The 20174-nt window shown below is 43.5% G+C and overlaps 1 protein-coding gene across 5 annotated transcripts in view; it reads left to right on the forward strand.

Moving 5' to 3' along the window:
• Window positions 1-1008: 1008 nt before the first annotated feature.
• The window catches only part of RNF135 (ring finger protein 135), a 36504-nt gene continuing 17338 nt past the window's right edge, over window positions 1009-20174 (forward strand). For 2 of the 5 annotated variants that reach the window (XR_009761238.1, XM_061615357.1), the window contains exons 1-3: window positions 1009-1505; window positions 15442-15531; window positions 18491-18697. Coding sequence is in view for 4 of the 5 variants with exons in the window: in XM_061615357.1 (XP_061471341.1) it covers window positions 1125-1505; window positions 15442-15531; window positions 18491-18697 (678 nt within the window). In the remaining variant the exon portion in view is untranslated. Of the gene's footprint in view, window positions 1506-4334; window positions 4834-15441; window positions 15532-18490; window positions 18698-20174 lie in introns of those variants that run through there. The other 3 variants (XM_061615354.1, XM_061615355.1, XM_061615358.1) reach the window with 3 other exon arrangements.

A 20174-nucleotide genomic window follows, 5' to 3' on the forward strand; every position in this document is an offset into this window, starting at 1 on the left:
CCCACCATTAAAGACCTTATCTTGGAAGACAAACTTACTCAGCCATGAGTGATCGCCAATGAATGAAAAAGAAAAATGAATGACTTTTTAAAAAGTGTATATAAACTATACAGCACAACCCAGTAAATCTACTCAGAAGTAAACCCCATTGACTTCAGGCAAGTGTGTATAAGATTGCAGCCTGGATCTGTATTCTGATGACTGAGAGCATGGAATGAGAGAGCATGGTAATTTCATGTTAATGAATTCCAGATAACAGACTAGCATCTTATCAGTTCAAAATTTCAATGCATGTTACTGGTAGTGCAGGAAGAAGCAAGTCCACCTGGGGGGAAACAGTGCAGTTGGGGCAATGCCACAGTGGGATCAAGGCTTATCTCCATCCCTCCACTGAGAGGTACAATGAGAGACATGCATTGCACAACCCCCCTCCAAAGCCCTGCACTGTAGGGCCATCACTTCTTGCTGCCTGTTACAATGATGGGCTTTTGGCTGGATGGATTATATACCCTTTTATTAATGGGAAACACAACCAGCCTCCAATCTATGTTCTCCATGTAAGGCTAAAAGAGAGGATTTTTCACTTTTCCTCTCCAAACATCTTTGCCATTTATAAACCTCAAAATCATAAGTGTTGGTCACATGCCAGGCTGATAAAAGATTAATCACAGGAAGAAGGTACTTGCAGCTTTGCAAATTGCAGCACCAAGTCAGATATGAAGGACTAGTTATGATCTCTCTCTCTCTCTCTCTCTCTCTCTCTCTCTCTCGTAGGGTGATTAATCATGTAAAAAGTCAGATAGTTCCAAATCTGCAAAGACTGCACAATCGTTTTGTCTTTTATTCATCCAGAACTAAGGTTAAATTTGAAAAACAAAGTCAGAGTCTGGATCTAGTGATAGGAACTGATGCAGGTTTCTTTGTTGCTCAGTCCTAAGAGTACATCCCACTAAATTAAACGAGGGTTCCATCCACGAAGCGAGTCTGCATGGGATTGCTGACTAAACTGAATACAGAAGAGAAGCAGAAGCACAAGCCCCGCCTACTGCCTTTTCCTTCAAGTACAGAAATACACACCAATAAAAGAAACTGAAAGTCCTTTAAAACTCTGCATTCCTGCAGCCATGGCTACTTTGGATCTCGGTACAAATTTGCAGGATGAATTGACTTGTTGCCTTTGTCTGGATTTTTTTAACAATCCAGTACTGATTATACAATGTTCCCACAGCTTCTGCAAAGGGTGCATCTCTCAGCATTGTAAAGAGATGGGGTACAAGGCATCCTGCCCCAAATGCAGGGGGGAACTGCATCCAAATAATTTGGTAAATAATAGATCACTTGCAAACATAGTGGAAATTTTCCAGCAGATGAAGAACACCCCAAGAACATGGGAAAGAGTGCCAGAAAATTGCCAGGGATTATTGGGACCCTTTTGGAGAGACCATGAAGTCAGTGGATCCCAGGATCTGAAGTTGTCAGTTGGACTTTTTCCACATACGCTCAAAGTATGTACCTTCTTGATTAGAACTTGTTTGTCTTTGTTAGGACTGATATGTATTTGTGACTGGGTGGGTGCAAAATATAGCAGTAACTTGCATGTATGAAAGAAACATCAAATACGAAATTCCACAGGCATTACTTGTCAGTGGCCAGGTCCCATATTTAGCTGTCAAGTGTTGATTTAGGGGTTGGAAATGGACTGGCTTCAAGTCAATCCCGACTTATGGCAACCCTATGAATAGGGATTTCATGGTAAGCGGTATTCAGAGGGGGTTTACCATTGCCTCCCTCTGAGGCTAGTCCTCCCCAGCTGGCTAGGGCCTGCTCAGCTTGCCACAGCTGCACAAGCCAGCCCCTTCCTTGTCTGCAACTGCCAGCTGGGGGGCAACTGAGCTCCTTGGGACTATGCAGCTTGCCCACAGCTGCAGAGGTGGCAGGGCACGTAACCCCTGAGCCACTCACTGTGGGGGGGATCTTTAGCTGGCCCTTTATAACCAGGAGACATGAGCGGGATTTGAACTCACAGACTCTGGACTCCCAGCCAGGCTCTCCTCCCCACTGTGCTATACCAGCTGTTGCCAAGTGTTAAGATAACCAAAAAAAGAGAAAAAATTGGGAGATGGATATGCATGTGTGAAGTGGTTCTGGAACTTCAGGAATGAGGTCTGAATCCTCAGAGGCAAGACTAAGTGGTGTATTTTAATGGGACAGAAGGGGAATATCTGCCCCTGTGCAGTCAGACAAACTAAAAGTGTTCTGAAGATTAATAGTAATGTTGCATTTTCTGGGTACTTTGTTTTAGGAACATGGATCTTTACAGACATGCCAGATTAGGTCACTAATTCTTCATCTCTTTTGTCTACATTGACAATAATCTGCAGATCAGTTATACACTGATGGCAAACTTAAATTCAGGTGGCCTGTGCCATATGAATCACAACACTGCATACTGTAAATTGCACATTGGTTGCACCCTGGGAGTCAAACTAGAAGTTACATGACAGACATTTGTATAAAAACAAATAATCAAAGGGTCTTGTGGCACCTTAAAGATTAATCCAGTGGTTCCCAAACATTTTTCCCACGGACCACTTGAAAATTGCTGAGGGTCCTGGCAGACCACTTAATGATTTTTCTGCCTATTGAAGCCATTGTTAACAATAAAGATGAATATTTAATGCGATGGATGTGCCACCTCCCATCTTCAACCTCAGATCCATAGACACATCATGAACCACCTGAATAAAGCTCATGGACCACTGGCGGTCAATGGACCACAGTTTGGGAACCCCAGAACTAACCAGTTCTATGGATTACTGTCCCTTCTTCAGAAGCATGAAGTCTAATCTTCAGTTGGCAGGTACAAAATATATACACATGGTATTGTGAGTATCTCAGCAGTGATGCCAAATGATCATGAAATGTAACAGGTACAACTGATGACATTTAAGTAAAGCTAAGATGTATACTTTGTTATTTCATATATTACAAGGCAGGAAAATGGGTTTATGAGCCCTGGCATGTTGGCAGCTCTAGACTACATGGAAGCCTGTCTGTATTAACTAAGGATATATGTCCGGAGGAAGAGGCATCTAAGTATCTCCCAGAAGCCACCCAAAAACTGTACATGTTACCCACATTTAATGGTGCCAATTGAAACATTCCAAGAAGAACTGCCAAGATCAGTACTTGTAAACAGTACTTGTAAACATCAGATTAGCAACTGCTGCACTATAGCACACAGCCCCCACACTAAAGGTAAAGGTGTCCCCGCACTTCTAGTGCGAGTCGTTTCTGACTCTTAGGGTGACGTCTTGCGACATTTACTAGGCAGACCGTATATATGGGGTGGGATTGCCAGTTCCGTCCCCAGCCTTTCTTTACCCCCCAGCATATGCCGGGTACTCATTTTACCGACCACGGATGGATGGAAGGCTGAGTGGACCTCGACCCCTTTTACCGGAGATTCGACTTCCTCCTTCTGTTGGAATCGAACTCCGGCTGTGAGCAGAGTTTCGGCTGCGTTACCGCCACTTACACTAGCTGATACCATTTTCTTGAGGTAATACTTCCCACTACCCCTTTCAGGTTATCATGACCAGTTGCTGAAGAAAACTGCCTTCAGGTCTGGATCTGACACAGCCTAAAATTAGAAGTCCCAGGGCTTGAGGCTACTCAGACTTGAAAGCTGTATGAATCCCAAACAGGGGAGGGTGGATGTGTTTCCTAAGTGGGGAGGAAATGACATTTGGCACACACCCCAAGGAACTTTTTTCTTAAGCCCCTTCCAAAGCATTAGCTTTCTTCAGTTGGATCAAGGTAACAATCAAACCCATTTTGTAGAACATGGAAGCAAAGGTCCAACAAAGAGCTCTCACACCAAGAACGGAAATAGAAATTATCCATTATTGTTTTTCAAACCCAGATAATAATAGATTCCATTCCTGCAGTCATGGGCTTCTACAGGGGAGCAAAAGGGCAATTGCTTCCTCGAATGACCCATAACCCCCAGATTCCCAGCATTCGTTTTTAAAAAAAGAGTTTCTAGGCTAGCATTTGTAGACCCTGAGACAGGAGGCAAAACGTATAGGCACCATTCGCCTCAGTTGTTTTGTGAGAAACTAGCCCGCTCCTACTCTCTGGAAATAAAGCAGCTGACCATGTGCAGAGCAATTGAAGTAACGTCCTAAGGAGATGGACTCATGTCAGGAAAGTAGTTTTCCCGTTTTATATATAGAGAGAGAAACATTGGGTCCTGTTTACTAGGTGGAGAAAGTGTCTCAATCGTAGGGACTTCCCGTTTGTTTATTCGCTGTTCCAAAATGGGTGGGGCGCTGCTTCTCAAGATACGATCGTCTCTTCCCGGGCTGCAAGGCCAGCGGTTCTTTACCGATCCCCTACCTGGAGAGCAGAAACCAAGCCGAGGGAGCGGACAAGCCGGCAGACCGGGGCACAAGCGGGAGGGAGCCGTCTTCTACCATGGGGGAGGCGGCGGCAGGAGTCGGCCGCGCCGTGCCCGTGTGGCTGAAGGCAGAGGACTTGCAGTGCGCCATCTGCCTGAGCCTGTTCAGCAACCCGGTGACATTGCAGTGCGGCCATAGCTTCTGCCTCGACTGCATCCGCCGGTGGGTAGAGGTGGAGGCCGGAGGCCGCGGCTGCCCCAATTGCGCGCGCGGCTTGCTCAAAAGCCTGCCCGAACGCAACGTCCTGCTGGAGACGCTGGTGGAGAAATATCAGAGCGCAGCCTCCGACGAAACGTTGCCCTCCGCAGGGCCGCCGCCGCCGCCGTGTGCGACGCAGCCAATCGGTAGCTGCAGCCATGGACAGCCGCAGGTGCGAGACTGGCGCTTGCTTGGTGGGCGGGGGTTGGTCCGTGCTCAGGTAGTCAAGAGCCGCTTTCACTCTGGCCGGTTGCTGACTGCGCTTTATTCTGTTATTCTGAGGATTGCTTACCTGGTAATTTGTGCATGTTAGAAATCAGGACAGAAGCGTTACCATTTTAATCCGTTAAACTAACGCAAAAAGCCCCATGGCTTGTCGGTGTGTGCGTATAGAGATCATACAAGTAGGAAATTCTAGAGACGCATAGAATCAGTAAATGAGCCAGGCCAGGCAAGTTTCTTGTAAGACTTTACTGACAAAATACTAAACACAGTTCTCTCACTCCAAACTACTTTTTCCCCCACACCAGAGCTTCTGCAAGTTCCTGCTTATCTACTTGCCAACCAGCTGCTGACCTTGGCAAACCTGGCACTCTGTTCTGCTCTGCTTAACCCGTTTATTGCAGGTTTCCTTCTCTCACTAAAAATCCCTGTCTGTGAGTCTCATAACTTGCTTTACTGAACAACAGCCCCCACCTGAGACTCACAGATCACAAAACTACATGTTCCTTGTTACATTTATACAATCTTAACTTTTCATTTCATTTCAATACACATCAGTACATGTTTCCTTACAGTATCTATTTACATTTCCATTTCAGGTTTTGTTTCTTTATTCATACAAGTTTTACAGAGTTTTGTTCAGTTTTATTTGATAACACTCATTTATATTTCATTCTTCAATACAGTATTTCCACATGAGATCCATTGTTTCTTTATCTATTGGCCCTTCTTTTTCCCATTCTACAGGATATTCATCTGTCTCATCATTCTTTTGTGTAACACTAAATGTGAATCTATGAGGTGGTTTTCCTTTCGTTTTTCTTTCTGACCGTCTAACAGTATCTATTTCCATTTCTTCATCACTCTCAATTTTACTTGGTCCTGCACCTGTGTCTGCACTTGTTCCTGCACTAGTACCTGGCACCTCTTTATCTTGCATTGCCATGTCTTCATTCCTCAGTCTTTTTACAGTACGTTTGCCACTTTGAATTAAGTCAGTCAATGCGGTTCTTAATGGTATTTGATGCCCAAAAGGAACATCTGCTGCTTCCTGCTTGCTTGCACCATCAAGTATTACTGTTTGACTGTCTCTCCAAGGTTTATCTATTACCTTTATGCTTCTACTTAACACTACTTGTTGTTTCTCAGGCAACCAAATTCTATAATATGAATTCTGAAATCCCAAAATACGACCTGCCTGTGCTCTTGAAGCTAATTTACCATGCCTTTTCTGCTTTGACACATGCACCCAGCATTTTGCTCCAAAACGCTCTATGTGTTTTACCCTGGGTTTTCTTCCAGTCAGTTTCTCATATGGAGACATGCCTATTACTCTGTATACAAGGCGGTTCTGAATGTAAGCAGTGTACAGAATACATTCACCCCAATAGGTGTTATTCATATCTGCATCAGCCAGCATGGCTCTCATTGAATCCTGCAGTGACCGGTTCCTCCTCTCTGCAGTTCCGTTGGAGGATGGGCTGAAGGGAGCAGTGAGACTTTGTATTATTCCCTTCCTTTCCAAATATGTTTTAAATGAATTACTGGTAAATTCCCCACCCTGATCTGATTTGATATTTTTGATAACAACCCCATATTGTGTCTCTGTCCTCTGTATAAATGCCTTTAATTTATCTTCTGCTTCACTTTTCTTTTTCAATAAGAATACATGTGTGAATCTGGAAAAATCATCTACAATCACTAAATAAAATCTTGCCCCACCTTTTGAACACTGGAAAGGTCCAGCCAAATCCACATGTATGAGCTGATAGGGTTTAGTGGTAGTACTTTCACAGCTCTTATTTACAGGAGTCACAGTCATTTTTGTTTTATAGCATACCTCACATTCATCCACATGCTCACAATGTGTTAGTTCCAAATCTTGACTATGCTTTGGAGTATTTTTCACCTTCTCAAAATGTGCGTGTCCTAATTTTCTGTGCCATTCATGTATACAGTTTTCGTGTTTGTTTTTATTTACTCCTATCCAGGCACACGTGGGTTTATCAAGCTTGCTCTCTACCATAAACATTTGGTTCTGTAATTTCCCTTGCATACAGATTTCACCATCTTTTCTCACAAAACATCTATCCCCTTCAAATGTAATTTTACAACCTATTTGAGCTAGTTTTCGTACTGATAGAATGTTATATTTTAAACCAGAAACTAATAACACATCTGTCAATATAGTTCCCAAATTACTTAACTTGAGCGTGCCTCTTGCAATTGCGTCCTGAGTCGATCCGTCAGCCAGATAAATCTTCTCCTGCACTGGCTGTGATGTGTAAAATAAACTAGAGTCTGTGATCAGGCAATTAGACGCCCCGCTGTCTAACAGCCATTTAGAGTTAATTAGTTTATTGTCCTCCTTAGTAATAAAGTTCACGCTTGTTCTCTGACGTCCAAAGTCCCTGTTATTTCTCTTCTTACTTAAACAATGTTTCTGTATATGTCCTCGGGACCCACAAAAATAACATATTTTATTCTCTTGCCTGTTTCTTTGATATTGATGTTGTTGTACAGCCTCAGTCTCTTTTAATTCAGTCTTCTTACTCTCTTGTCTCCTATTCCATTCTTGTTGAAGTTTTTGTTCTACAAAGCCCAAATTTAAATTTCCGTCTGGTAAAGTTTCTAAGCTCGAGACCATTACATCCCATTTTCGATCAAATGATGATAACAGAATATAGACCATCTGAATGTCACTATGATGCACTCCTCTTTCTTGAAGTTCAGCAAATAATCTACGAAATTCAGCCAGATGCTCTGTCATAGTCACTTCATCTGTAAAACGCATCTGATAAAGTTTCCGTGCTAAACACAGCCGGCTCCCTGCGGTTTGCTGCACATGAACAGCCCTTAGCTTCTCCCACATTTGATTAGCTGTCGGCTCATTACTCACCAGCAACAGTTGAGAATCAGACAGCCCCAGAGTAATAAAAGCCTTCGCTTTCTCATCTTTCTTCGTCCATGCTGCTGAAGGAGCTGCCGGAGGGGGGTTTTCTACGACATCATTCAAATCTTCTTTAATCAGAACTGCTCTCATTCTCCATTTCCAGCTGGAGTAGTTTACAGCATTCAGTCTCTCCATCGGCATCCTGGATGACAGGTTTACAGCCATGTTGTCCACTCTTACTTGCCTCTTTCTTTCACTTTCTTTTCTCTGCAACAACGTCACTTGAACCCCTTACTTTGTATGATAAGCTGGGCCCACAACCCCTGTCGGTGTGTGCATATAGAGATCATACAAGTAGGAAATTCTAGAGACGCATAGAATCAGTAAATGAGCCAGGCCAGGCAAGTTTCTTGTAAGACTCTTTACTGACAAAATACTAAACACAGTTCTCTCACTCCAAACTACTTTTTCCCCCACACCAGAGCTTCTGCAAGTTCCTGCTTATCTACTTGCCAACCAGCTGCTGACCTTGGCAAACCTGGCGCTCTGTTCTGCTCTGCTTAACCCGTTTATTGCAGGTTTCCTTCTCTCACTAAAAATCCCTGTCTGTGAGTCTCATAACTTGCTTTACTGAACAACATGGCTGACAGCAGCCGCTGCATTGTACTGCATTCCCTTATTCCGACTATTTCTTACCTGGTAATTTACACCTTACACTCGACGTTTCACATGTTGTAAAAACTAGTTCCGCAAATCTAGTGGAATATAGTGGATGTTTAGCGCTACTTTTTGTGATAAATAATACCAGAAATAATCTGTTTGCAAGCCTGGGAATCTGGAAGATCATGGAAGCTTTGCGCTAGCTGCAGCCGTTCATGTGACAGACATCCTGGCATGCAATGCGTTTCTGTCCTGTAGGCATGCAGCAATTTTTTTGCCTGACGAAGACTGTACCAGTGTTCTGGCATAGGCATGGGAAGTTGCATTTCCTTCCTCCTTTTCCCACACACGCCCCTGTATCCAGACACTAACACAAGCAGTGGATTATGGAGGAACTACAGTGCACATGTGTATAATGGGTGAGAGATTAAACAAGGCGCTGTTCATTGCAGCCGTTTGAAAGACATTTGTACAAAATGCCAGCATATCAGCCGAAAAAGCCATTAACGCAACAAGTACTGCAGTGTGAAAGGAATTTTAGAAATTGGGACAGAAGCGCTGTCATTTTAATCCGTTAAACTAACACAATAAGCTGAATGCAGTCAAGCAGGCATATTCTGTGGTGATGGGAGGAAGGCACTTTGCACATGCTCGGTCACCAGTGGTGGCTGGCACCCCTTGGGACTAGTGGGGCAGAAGCCTGAGAGCTCAAATAGTAGGCAGAGCCAGATCCAATGACAGACTGAGCCAGCTAATTCTAGTTTTGTCCCCATAAGCGTCCCTGCTAGGTATCACTCACAACAAGAAGGCAGGCAGGTGGGGGCTGACTGAATGAGGCTGGTGGGGCAGTGCTCCACTTGCCCTAACAGACCAGCCTCCACTGTTGGGCGTATCTTTGACACTGCTGTTACTGTGTTGGAAGAGGCGCTGAGCTGAGGACCAGGACATTTCTGGTTCATATCTTGCTTCTGCTTTTGCTGGGTGGCCATAGTCACATTTCTCTCTCTCAGACTTAGTGTATACATGCACAATCTGCAAATGTGGGAATAAGTATTGACCTATCTTTACAGGGCAGGTAATCAACATGGTGCCCCTCTAGTTGGTGTTGAACTGCTAACTTCTATCAGTCCCAGCCACTATGGCCAATGGTTAGGGAGGGTGAGAGTTGAAATCCAAGAACATCTGGAGGGCCACCAACTCCCCAGCCCGATCAAAAGTCCAATATCAATACCATAGTAAGAGCATGGAACGGAAAGTTCTGCATAAATAAACTACTAGCAGTATTTTATTGGTCCTTCTAGCTCAATAAAAGCAACCACTTTAGAATGTGGATCCTACAGGAAATCCTCTCTGAGAACAAGGGTGCTGGGAACAGGAGATGGGCCTAAGGATAATTTCCAACTCTTATGAATTAGTGACAGGGTAGTGGTAGTAGCAGCAGTGGCAGTGCCAGAATTTCTGTTCTGGATGCACACCTTAACGTGGTGAGGGGGTTTGAGAGTGTTGAAGAAGCTGAGAGCAATGCCATCAGGAGCCTAGACCAAGAGGCTAGACTCCTAGCAGGGGCACCCAAGGCGGAATGGTCAAAGCTGAGACACCAGACTAAGATGCATCCAAACTCAGAGGAAGCAATAGTAAACCACCTCTGTATATCTGTTACCACGAAAACCCTATGAACAGAGTATCAAAAATGCAACACGAGATAGTGCTGGAAGATGAGACCCCCAGGTCAGAAGGCACTCACCGAGCTACTGGGGAAGAACAAAGGACAAGTACGAGTAGCGCTGTGACTAATGACGCAGCTGGGTCAAAGCCGAAAGGAAGCCCAGAGGCTGATGCGCACAGATGCGAAAGGAGAGTCCGGAGTTGTAGGACGCACACAATAGGAACATGGAATGTGAGAAGCATGAACCAGGGAAAGTTAGAAATTGTCAAGCAAGAAATGGAGCGTATCAACATTACAATACTTGGCGCGAGTGAATTAAAATGGACTGGAATGGGACATTTTCAATCAGGCAACTACAAAATATTTTATGCAGGAAATGAGAAATCAAGAAGAAACGGGGCTGCTTTAATAGTGAGAAGTGATGTAGCAAAAGCAATTAGGAGCTACAATGCAAGGTCTGAGCAAGTGATATCAATGAGATTAAATGGGAAACCTATTAACATAACCATCATCCAAGTCTACGCTCCAACATCAAATGCAGAAGAAGAAGAATTGGAGAGATTTTACGTAGAAGTACAGGAGGAAATTGATCACACACCAAAACAAGATATGATGATAATCATGGGGGACTGGAATGCAAAAGAAGGGAACAGAGAAGAACTAGGAATTGTGGGGAAATGGGACTTAGGTGACAGAAATGAAGCAGGAGAAAGACTTACTGAATTCTGTGAAGCCAATGATTTGTTTCTTGCCAACACATTTTTTGAGCAACCAAAAAGACGACTGTACACGTGGACATCACCAGATGGTCAATATAGGAATCAAATTGATTATATAATTGGCAACAGAAGATGGAGAAGTTCCACACTTTCTGCAAAAACAAGACCAGGAGCAGACTGCGGTACAGATCATGAACTGATCGTATCGAAAATCAGAGTAAAGCTAAAGGAGAACAACAAAGCACTCATAATGCCAAAATACAATTTAAATAACATCCCAGAAGCATATAAAGATCAAATAAGGAACAGGTTTGAGGCTTTAAACTTAGTTGACAGAGAACGAGAAGAACTATGGACTGAAGTCAGGGACATTATCAGGGAAGAATGCAAAAAGACGATACCTCTTGTTGAAAAGAGAGAAAGACCTCAATGGATGACTGACAAAATTCTTAAAATGGTTAAAGAGAGAAGGAAAGCAAAAGCAAAAGGAGATAGAAACACAGTCAGAACCCTAAATGCAACTATACAACGACTAGTACGTAGGGACAAAGAAAGCTATTACAATAGTTTTTGTATAGAAATAGAAAAGGACAACAAAATGGGAAGAACAAGAGCCCTATTCCAAAAGATTAGAGAAATGAAAGGGAAATTTAAACCACGAGTAGGGATGTTGAATAATCAACAGGGGAACACACTGACTGACCGAGATGAAATAAAAGGAAGATGGAAGCAATACACTGAAGAACTCTACAAAAGAGATGCAAGGATGGCAGATTCATTTATGGAGGAACCATATGATGAAGAATCAGACATTTTAGAATATGAGGTGAAAGCTGCTCTTAAAATTCTTGGAAGAAACAAATCACCAGAAATAGACGGCATACCAATAGAGTTGCTAGAAGCTACTAAGACTGAATCTGTCCAAATTTTGAATTTTTTTTATCAAGAAATATGGAAAACTAAACAATGGCCCACAGACTGGAAGCGTTCAATATATATCCCAATTCCAGAGAAAGGGGATCCCAGAGAATGTAGTAATTACTGAACTATTGCCTTAATATCCCATGCAAGTAAAGTAATGCTCAAGATTCTACAACAAAGGCTCTTACCATATATGGAGAGAAAAGTGCCAGAAGTCCAAGCTGGATTTAGAAAGGGAAGAGGCACCAGAGATCATATCGCCATACGTTGGATAATGGAACGGAGCAAGGAATTTCAGAAGAAAATCACCCTGTCCTTTATAGACTACAGCAAAGCCTTTGACTGTGTAGATCATGAAAAACTATGGAATGCTTTAAAAGAAATGGGGGTGCCACAGCATCTGATTGTCCTAATGCGCAACCTATACTCTGGACAAGAGGCTACTGTAAGGACAGAATATGGAGAAACCGATTGGTTCCCCATCGGAAAGGGTGTGAGACAGGGGTGTATTTTATCACCCTATTTGTTTAATCTGTACACAGAACATATCATACGGAAAGCGGGATTGGACCAAGATGAAGGAGGTGTGAAAATTGGAGGGAGAAACATCAATAATTTAAGATATGTAGACGATACCATACCCTTAGCAGAAACCAGTAATGATTTGAAACGAATGCTGATGAAAGTTAAAGAGGAAAGCAAAAAAGCAGGACTACAGCTGAACGTCAAGAAGACTAAAGTAATGACAACAGAAGATTTGTGTAACTTTACAGTTGACAATGAAGACATTGAACTTGTCAAGGATTATCAATACCTCGGCACAGTCATTAACCAAAATGGGGACAATAGTCAAGAAATCAGAAGAAGGCTAGGACTGGGTAGGGCAGCTGTGAGAGAACTAGAAAAGGTCCTCAAATTCAAAGGTGTATCGCTGAACACCAAAGTCAGGATCACTCAGACCATGGTATTTCCAATCTCTATGTATGGAGGTGAAAGTTGGACAGTGAAAAAAGTGGATAAGAAAATAAACTCATTTGAAATGTGATATTAGAGGAGAGCTTTGTGGATGCCATGGACCACAAAAAAGACAAATAATTGGGTGTTAGAGCAAATTAAACCAGAACTATCACTAGAAGCTAAAATGATGAAACTGAGGTTATCAAACTTTGGACACATCATGAGAAGACATGATTCACTAGAAAAGACAATAATGCTGGGGAAAACAGAAGAAAGTAGAAAAAGAGGAAGGCCAAACAAGAGATGGATTGATTCCATAAAGGAAGCCACAGACCTGAACTTACAAGATCTGAACAGGGTGGTTCATGACAGATGCTCTTGGAGGTCGCTGATTCATAGGGTCGCCATAAGTCATAATCGACTTGAAGGCACATAACAACAACAACAAATGTCTACAGTGGCTTTTCAGGGTTTCAGGCAGGGCGAAATTTCCCTGTCCTGCCTGAAGGTGATCAAGATTGAACCTAGGACTTCTGTATGCAGCGTGTATGCTCTACCACTGTCCTATGGTCCTCCCCCTTGAGTAGAAAAATGAATGGTGAGGAGGAAGCTAAATAGGTGTTTTGCATGTTGTGTGTGTTTAAAAACGAAGTTTGCCCCCTAGATAAATTTAGGAAGTTCTTTTTTTCATTAGCTTGTGTCACAGCCCTGACATTTCTAATTTGATGCTTCTCAATGTTATTTTTTTCATCATGCAAGGAATTCACAGTCATTGAGTTGTGATGGATCTAGATATTTTGTGCACCAGTGATGGTTTAGGGAAAAAGAATTCAGATGTCTGCTTTCCCCCAGTCTCTGAACCACAATGCTGGGAAGGTGCAAACACCTGCCAGAGAAGAAACAGTCCCACAGTTTGCCCTCCCACTATGGTGTAGAGAGGATGGCAGGGTACCAAGAGAAAGTCCCACACTGCTTCTTTTCTTGCTAGCATTTCTTCATTCAGAAAGCAGAGTCCTCTATAATTATGCCTTTTCTGAAGGGAGAAGTGCCTTTACTTTTGCCTGAATCAAAAGCCCACAATCGTTTGATAAAAACAATAACAGCAAGTGAGAGGCAGTTGAGAAGTCTCCTACATCTGGTGGGCACTATATTGGCTACTCCTGCACTAGAGTCTGCACTACTTGCCGCCCTGGGCTCCTGCTGGGAGGAAGGGCGGGATATAAATCAAATAAATAAATAAATAAATTACAGTTATCACAGTGCCCAATCATTTGGGCCAAAGGAAATGGAGCTGCTTGGGCTGATGGAAGGGGATGGGGTGAAGGGACAATGATGTAATGGCTGGAGGACCTGCACCTTGAGCAGCTTGGCCAGTATGCACAATCCAATCCACCATGACCCTAACTCGACATGCTGCATAGAATAGCATTTAACCATTGTTGCAGCGTGTCTCCTCTTCCTTTAACATTCTCTATTGGTGGTTACTTGAATAAGACTGTATTTTACTTATTTGTTTGTTTATTATTTGATTTCTATCCTGCCTTTCCTCCGAGCAGGAGCCCAGGGCGGCAACTAGTGCAGACTCTAGTGCAGGAGTAGCCAATATAGTGCCCTCCAGATGTAGAATACCTCCCATTAGCCCCAGTCAGCATGGCCAAAGCTCAGGGGTGATGGAGTGGTAGTAGTGCAACAACCAGAGGTGTAGTCATCTGGGGTCAGGGGTGGGTGGATTGGTGTTCCAGCCACGTCCCTATGTATTGTTGCTGTGTGTAATTTATGTGCTTAATTTCGTTTAAAGCAGCACAACAGCAGCAGAGAGCAACAGCGGATGTTGAAATGCGAGTGTGCCAGCATGTGCGCGCGTTTACCTAAGTAGCAGGCTTTTACCCTGCATCAGGATCACTGAGACTGCAGACTTAGTAAAATAAGAAAAGCTACTTTATTTATAGAAATACATAGTAGATAGAAAGGCAAACCTAGTTCTAACCAACTAACTAAGTTGAAGGCGGTGCGGGAGTTAGCCCCATGCTAAGAGAGAGAGCAGAGACAAAGGGAGTCTCCTCTCCCCCGGACAGTCGGAGAAGGGAGAAGGTGGAAAGGGCAGGAGGAGGAGGGGCAGGTAAGCTTCCCTAAAGGCGTCACAGTCTAGCGACAGAAGGAAGTCAGTCAGAGCATCACAGGTAAAGGTAAACAAGCCTATCCATCTGGAGGACCCTAGCTCTATCTTCCTTCTAGAGCATAAACAAAAGAACAAAACAGGAGTTGCTCTTGCCCCACTTCCAACATGTATGAGCCAATCACCATGAAACGGGAGCATGTTAGCCACTGAAAAGAGTCCTTGTCCTTTTGTGCTGATTGGAGCCAATCAGAGTGAAAGAAGGTGAGTCAGTGGTAACACACAACTCTTCTCAGTAGTAACACACAGCCTCCCCTTTCATGCTCATTGGCTCCTAGGGATGTCTGGTGTAGTGAAGGACAGCAAGGGAGAAAGGAATGTTGGTGTGGCTGTGAGGGGGCATGGCATGCCTATAAGGAAGGGACTCTGCACTTCTGAATTTGTCACTGCACCTCTGCCAACAACATCTGAAGGGCACCATGTTGACTACTCCTACTGCAGCAAAAATGATCTGCATATTTGGAAGTACTGTGTGTTGAAATTGACAGGCTTTTGAGTAAATGTTTTCAAGGTCTAGCAGTAAAGGTTTATGTGTGGGGTGTTTTTCCTTCTTTTTTATCTTTCAGGATGTGGTGAAAATAAGTGAAATTTCCAAACAAACAGAACTGGCCCTTGAAGCAATCAGCACCTGCAAGAAGAAGAGCTCTGAAATGAAGGTTGGTAATTAAATGCTTTCGTATGATCTTTTTGGTTTCTTTCTACTCTCTTCTGGGACAACTGGCCTTTTCAGATTGTTGTTTATTTGGGCAGAGAATATTCAGTTGCAGTCTTCTGTTACCCCACCCCACCCCACAGTTCATTATGTGGCAGGGAGATTGCATGTTCTAATAACCAACCAGCAATTTCGTCTTACCAGGGGAATTATTCCCACAAATATTTCTGAATCTCCTCCATTTATCCCACTGATCCACATATAGAAAGAGAGGCCATTTACTCATTCAATAGAATCAAGCTGTAAAGTTGTACTTCAGCTGTGCCATATTAGTCTATAGATCAGAAGTCATGTATCTGAATATTCCTTCATACAGAAAATCCCATTGTTTATAGAAAAATACTACGCTAGCTTTCTACAGGCATACCCTGCTTAACGTCGCTTCACTTAACATCGCCTGGCTATAACGTACATGCTCCATATGCCTGTATTTCTCCAGAAACTCAATGCAGCAGCAGAGGCTTTAGCGCACGGGGGTGGAAATAGATGCGGTTGCGCCACCGCAAATCAGCTGGGAGGTGCGATTGCTATCAGCTGGGAGGCGCGGTAACGCAGCAGCAGAGGCTTTAGCACGGGGCTTTGAGGCTCCGCATGAAGGAGAGGTAAAAAAAGTTTTGAAAGGTAGTGCTTCACTTTAAGGACATTTTTGGTTTACGTACCCGCTCTGGTCCCATTGCGTACGTTAATCCAGCCACCATGGACAATGGTCAAGGGTGATGGGAGTTTTATTTATTTATTTAATTTATATCACACGCTTCCTCCCAGAAGGAGTCCAACAACATTTGGAGGGACACAGTTTCCCCTGTCCTGCTCTGTATTTTCCCTGGGGTTACATTCAGATAATGTACCTCCCATTGCAGATGCCTCTTATACAGGGCCGGCAGCAGAGAGCAGCCAGATCAGGCCCTGGCCGAGGGCCCCTGAAGGGCCCCTCCTTAAGGTGGGAGGGTAGCACTCCTGTTTTACAATCTGTGGCAGCAGCAGCTCCCGACCCTGCTGCAGATCACAAAGAGGGAGCTCCCAGGCACCTCCCATACAACCATGCAGGCCCACAACACTCGCCTGCATGCCCCACCTACCTCTCCTGTGGTGGTAAATGCTGCGTGCACTGCTCGCGCATACCTGCCATCAACCAAGATGGCAGCCAAGGCTTCCCTAAGGGGCTGATGCCCCACTGCCATCTTGATTGATGGCAGACATATGTACGTGTGTAGCCTGCATGAGTGCCATCAACCAAGATGGCAGCTGAGGCATCAGCCTCTTAGGGAAGCCCCCATCATCATATTGATTGATAGCAGGCATACACATGCAGTACGGCCAGCATTCACCACAGCGGGAGAGGTAGGTGGTACATGTGGGCGGGTGCTGTGGGCCCAGGGCTGACTGGTGCCCAAGGACCCAGTCATGCCTGGCACCGGCCCTGCTCCTATAGACAAATTTACTCATCCCCAGTATTTAGATAAATCTTAGATTGTTCAGGAATCTAAAAGTGATACCACAGCTTTGACCATTCCGCCATGGGTGCCCCTGCTAGGAGTCTAGCCTCTTAGTCTAGCCTCCTGACGGCATTGCTCTCAGCTTCTTCAACACTCTCAACCCCCCTCACCACGTTAAGGTGTGCATCCTAAAGGGGGTTACACATACATACATACTATGAAAATCATAACACAAGAAACAAACGCTACTTAGAAGTTTTGATGATTAAGTGGCATATAAATCCTGTTAAACATAAATAATTTTATTGTTTAGTTTTAATCTCAGAATTTTACCACAGCTGCTAAAAGCTTCCCCAGAATCGGGTGAGGTAAGGTACACAATCCTGCACTCGCTGCATTCCTTCCCAAGGTTGGGTGCAGGATCTTGCCTATTATATTTTATTGTCATGGCTAAGCATGCCTAAACTAAAAAGATGCCTTTTAAGTAATCTTATCAATAAATCATTCTAAATTATTTTCTAAATAATTTCTAAAATTTCTAAATTTCACTAACTATCCATGACCCGACGTTAAGGTTGCATTTCATCCTGAGCCATAGTTTTCATTCATTAGATTTATAATCAACCTCTTTCAACCCCTATTCATTCCACCATCATTTGTTTTCAAACAAGATTATTTTTTCTTCTCTCAAGAATATAATTGCTATTTAACTAATATCCTTCACTGACTCCATCTTGTGTAAAATAATTGTTCTTCAACATTGCTTTTTATTTTAACCTAGGAGTGGGGGACTGGAAGGTGTTGGACAACAACTCTCCTCAGCCCAAGCCAAAAGGACCAAAGGTCATGGAGGATGAGAGCTGTAGTCCAGCAAAATCAAGAGGGGCACAGGTTTTCCCACCAGCACCACTTTAATCCTATCAAGTTGTAGGTGAACATTTAACCCTGTTATGGTAACAGCAAAAGAACGAAGTACAAATGTAACTAGAGCAAAGCTGGTTCCCCCCACCCCTTGCAGCCTGAAGTGGTCCACTCAATAACAACTTTTACCACGTGGTTCTGTTAAAGGTGTAAATTGCCCACAGGATGTGTCAGCTTCCTCTTCCAAATTCTGGGACTTCTCAGTGGTTAATAGGCTTTGTGGCCCGTGAGAGCCCCCTGCTGGTCAGTTGCAGATCTGCCACCACTGCCTCTTTCTCATCTACTGCCTGACTATCTTGGAAGAGGCAGTAGGTGAAACAGAGGAACTGACTATGAGGGAGCTGCAATCGACTCCTAGAAGGGACACAGGTTTTAGTTTGAAAGAGACAGAAGCCCACTTAGGGACTGAGAATTCTGTCAGTGAACTAGAGGGGGAGCTGATCCAGCCTAAAAACATTTGAAGAGTTGTGTAATACCACTTTGAGGTAAAAGGAACCGCTGGGGCTTCTATGTCCTTACTAGTCGCCTTCTCTTTCCTGGTTTTAGGATTATATGTCTCAGATCAAAAGCTCAGTTGGAGAAAGCTTCAGTTTTATGAAGAAGTACATTAATGATCAAGAGAAAAAGGTGCTGGATGTTATTGACAAAGAATCTAATGCAGCTCAAGAAAGAATAGACTTAATGGATAAGCAACTCACCGCAAGAGTACACAGACTTTTAGAGTTGGACAGTAACTCTGAGGAAATGATAAAGGTAAAGAGGCAGAAAGAGAAATGAGATAAAAGGTGCAGTCTTGTACACACTGACTTGGAAATAAGATCTGTTGAACAAACTGGGAATTGCTTCTGAAAAAAATGTTAATTGGTGATCACTCCTAAGTGACTGCGGAGGCCAATTCTGGATCCACACAGCCTCCCACAGTGAGGATGTAGGTTTCCAGATGGAATATGGTCGCAATGAGGATTTGCTTGAAAAACAAGTACAGGATTGGGATGCATGTGTTTATGGCCTTTCCAGTACAATACAAAAACAGTGCTGTAAAAGATGTATTAAATTGCTCTCTGATCCTAAAGATAAAATATGGGAGTTAGGCCCGTGAACTTTAGTGCCACATCGCTGTGGCTTACCTGTGGATTTCCAGATGTTGTTGGACCACAACTCCCATTACCCCTGACCTGAAGAGGACTTTTTCCTTTGTTTTTGCTGTAGCACTTCTGAGTACAAGCCCAGAAAGAGTATTTAAATCCCCATATGTTTTGATGAGTTATGCAGAAAACTGAGGATCATGTCTGAATAGGCTCAATTTATATTGGGTGTATTTTAAGGGCTATAAAAGTTCCTGTATGTTTGACACTGCAGGGCAAATAGCAGGTTTTTTAGGGGAGCAAGTCAAATCAGGAAAATGTGTGGGGTGGAGGGAGGAATGTATTATACCTCCTTTCCCATGCTGCAGCCTTCATTGAATTCAGGGCTCCCCCATAGTTTCTTTCTTTCTTTAAATGAGAAATCACAGAATATCTGAAGTCACACCTTGACTGGCCCTAAGTTGCTTTGAAACCAGCTACTACTAATCCTAAGGATATTTGCTGAAAGTCAATTTCACTGAGTTCAATGGAATTTACTTCCAGCAAGTTTGCATGGGATGGCATCCTTAATTCCATTGATTTTATGGTCTTAATAATGCTTGACTTCCACTGGATTACACTTAGCTGGGTTTTAAACTTGGATCAGAAGACTATGCTAAATCCTATAGAGACAAGTTTGCTCCCCACCCCCTGGCTTGGTGCTAATTAATGTTAAGGGAAAAAAGTAAAGTAAAGAGAGCCAATGTGGCGTAGTGGTTAAGGCAGCCTTTCCCAACCAGTGTGCCTCCAGATGTTGTTGGACCACAACTCCCTTCAGCCTCAGCCAGCATTGCCAATGGTCAGGAAAGATGGGAGTTGTGGTCCAACAACATCTGGAGGCACACTGGTTGGGAAAGGCTGGGTTAAGGTGTTGGACTACAACCTGGGAGACCAGGATTCGAATTCCCACACAGCCATGAAACTCACTGGGTGACCTTGAGCCAGTCACTGCCTCTCAGCCTCATGAAAACCCTATTCATAGGGTCGCCATAAGTCGGAATCGACTTGAAGGCAGTACATTTACATTATTTAACATTTTTTAATGTTTTCCCCACAAATGTTTTCTGTTTTCAGGGAATTTCTCTTAGATTGAATTGCTAGCATTC

This window comes from Rhineura floridana, chromosome 3, assembly GCF_030035675.1.
Source record: "Rhineura floridana isolate rRhiFlo1 chromosome 3, rRhiFlo1.hap2, whole genome shotgun sequence".
In the NCBI taxonomy this organism is placed as follows: domain Eukaryota; kingdom Metazoa; phylum Chordata; class Lepidosauria; order Squamata; family Rhineuridae; genus Rhineura; species Rhineura floridana.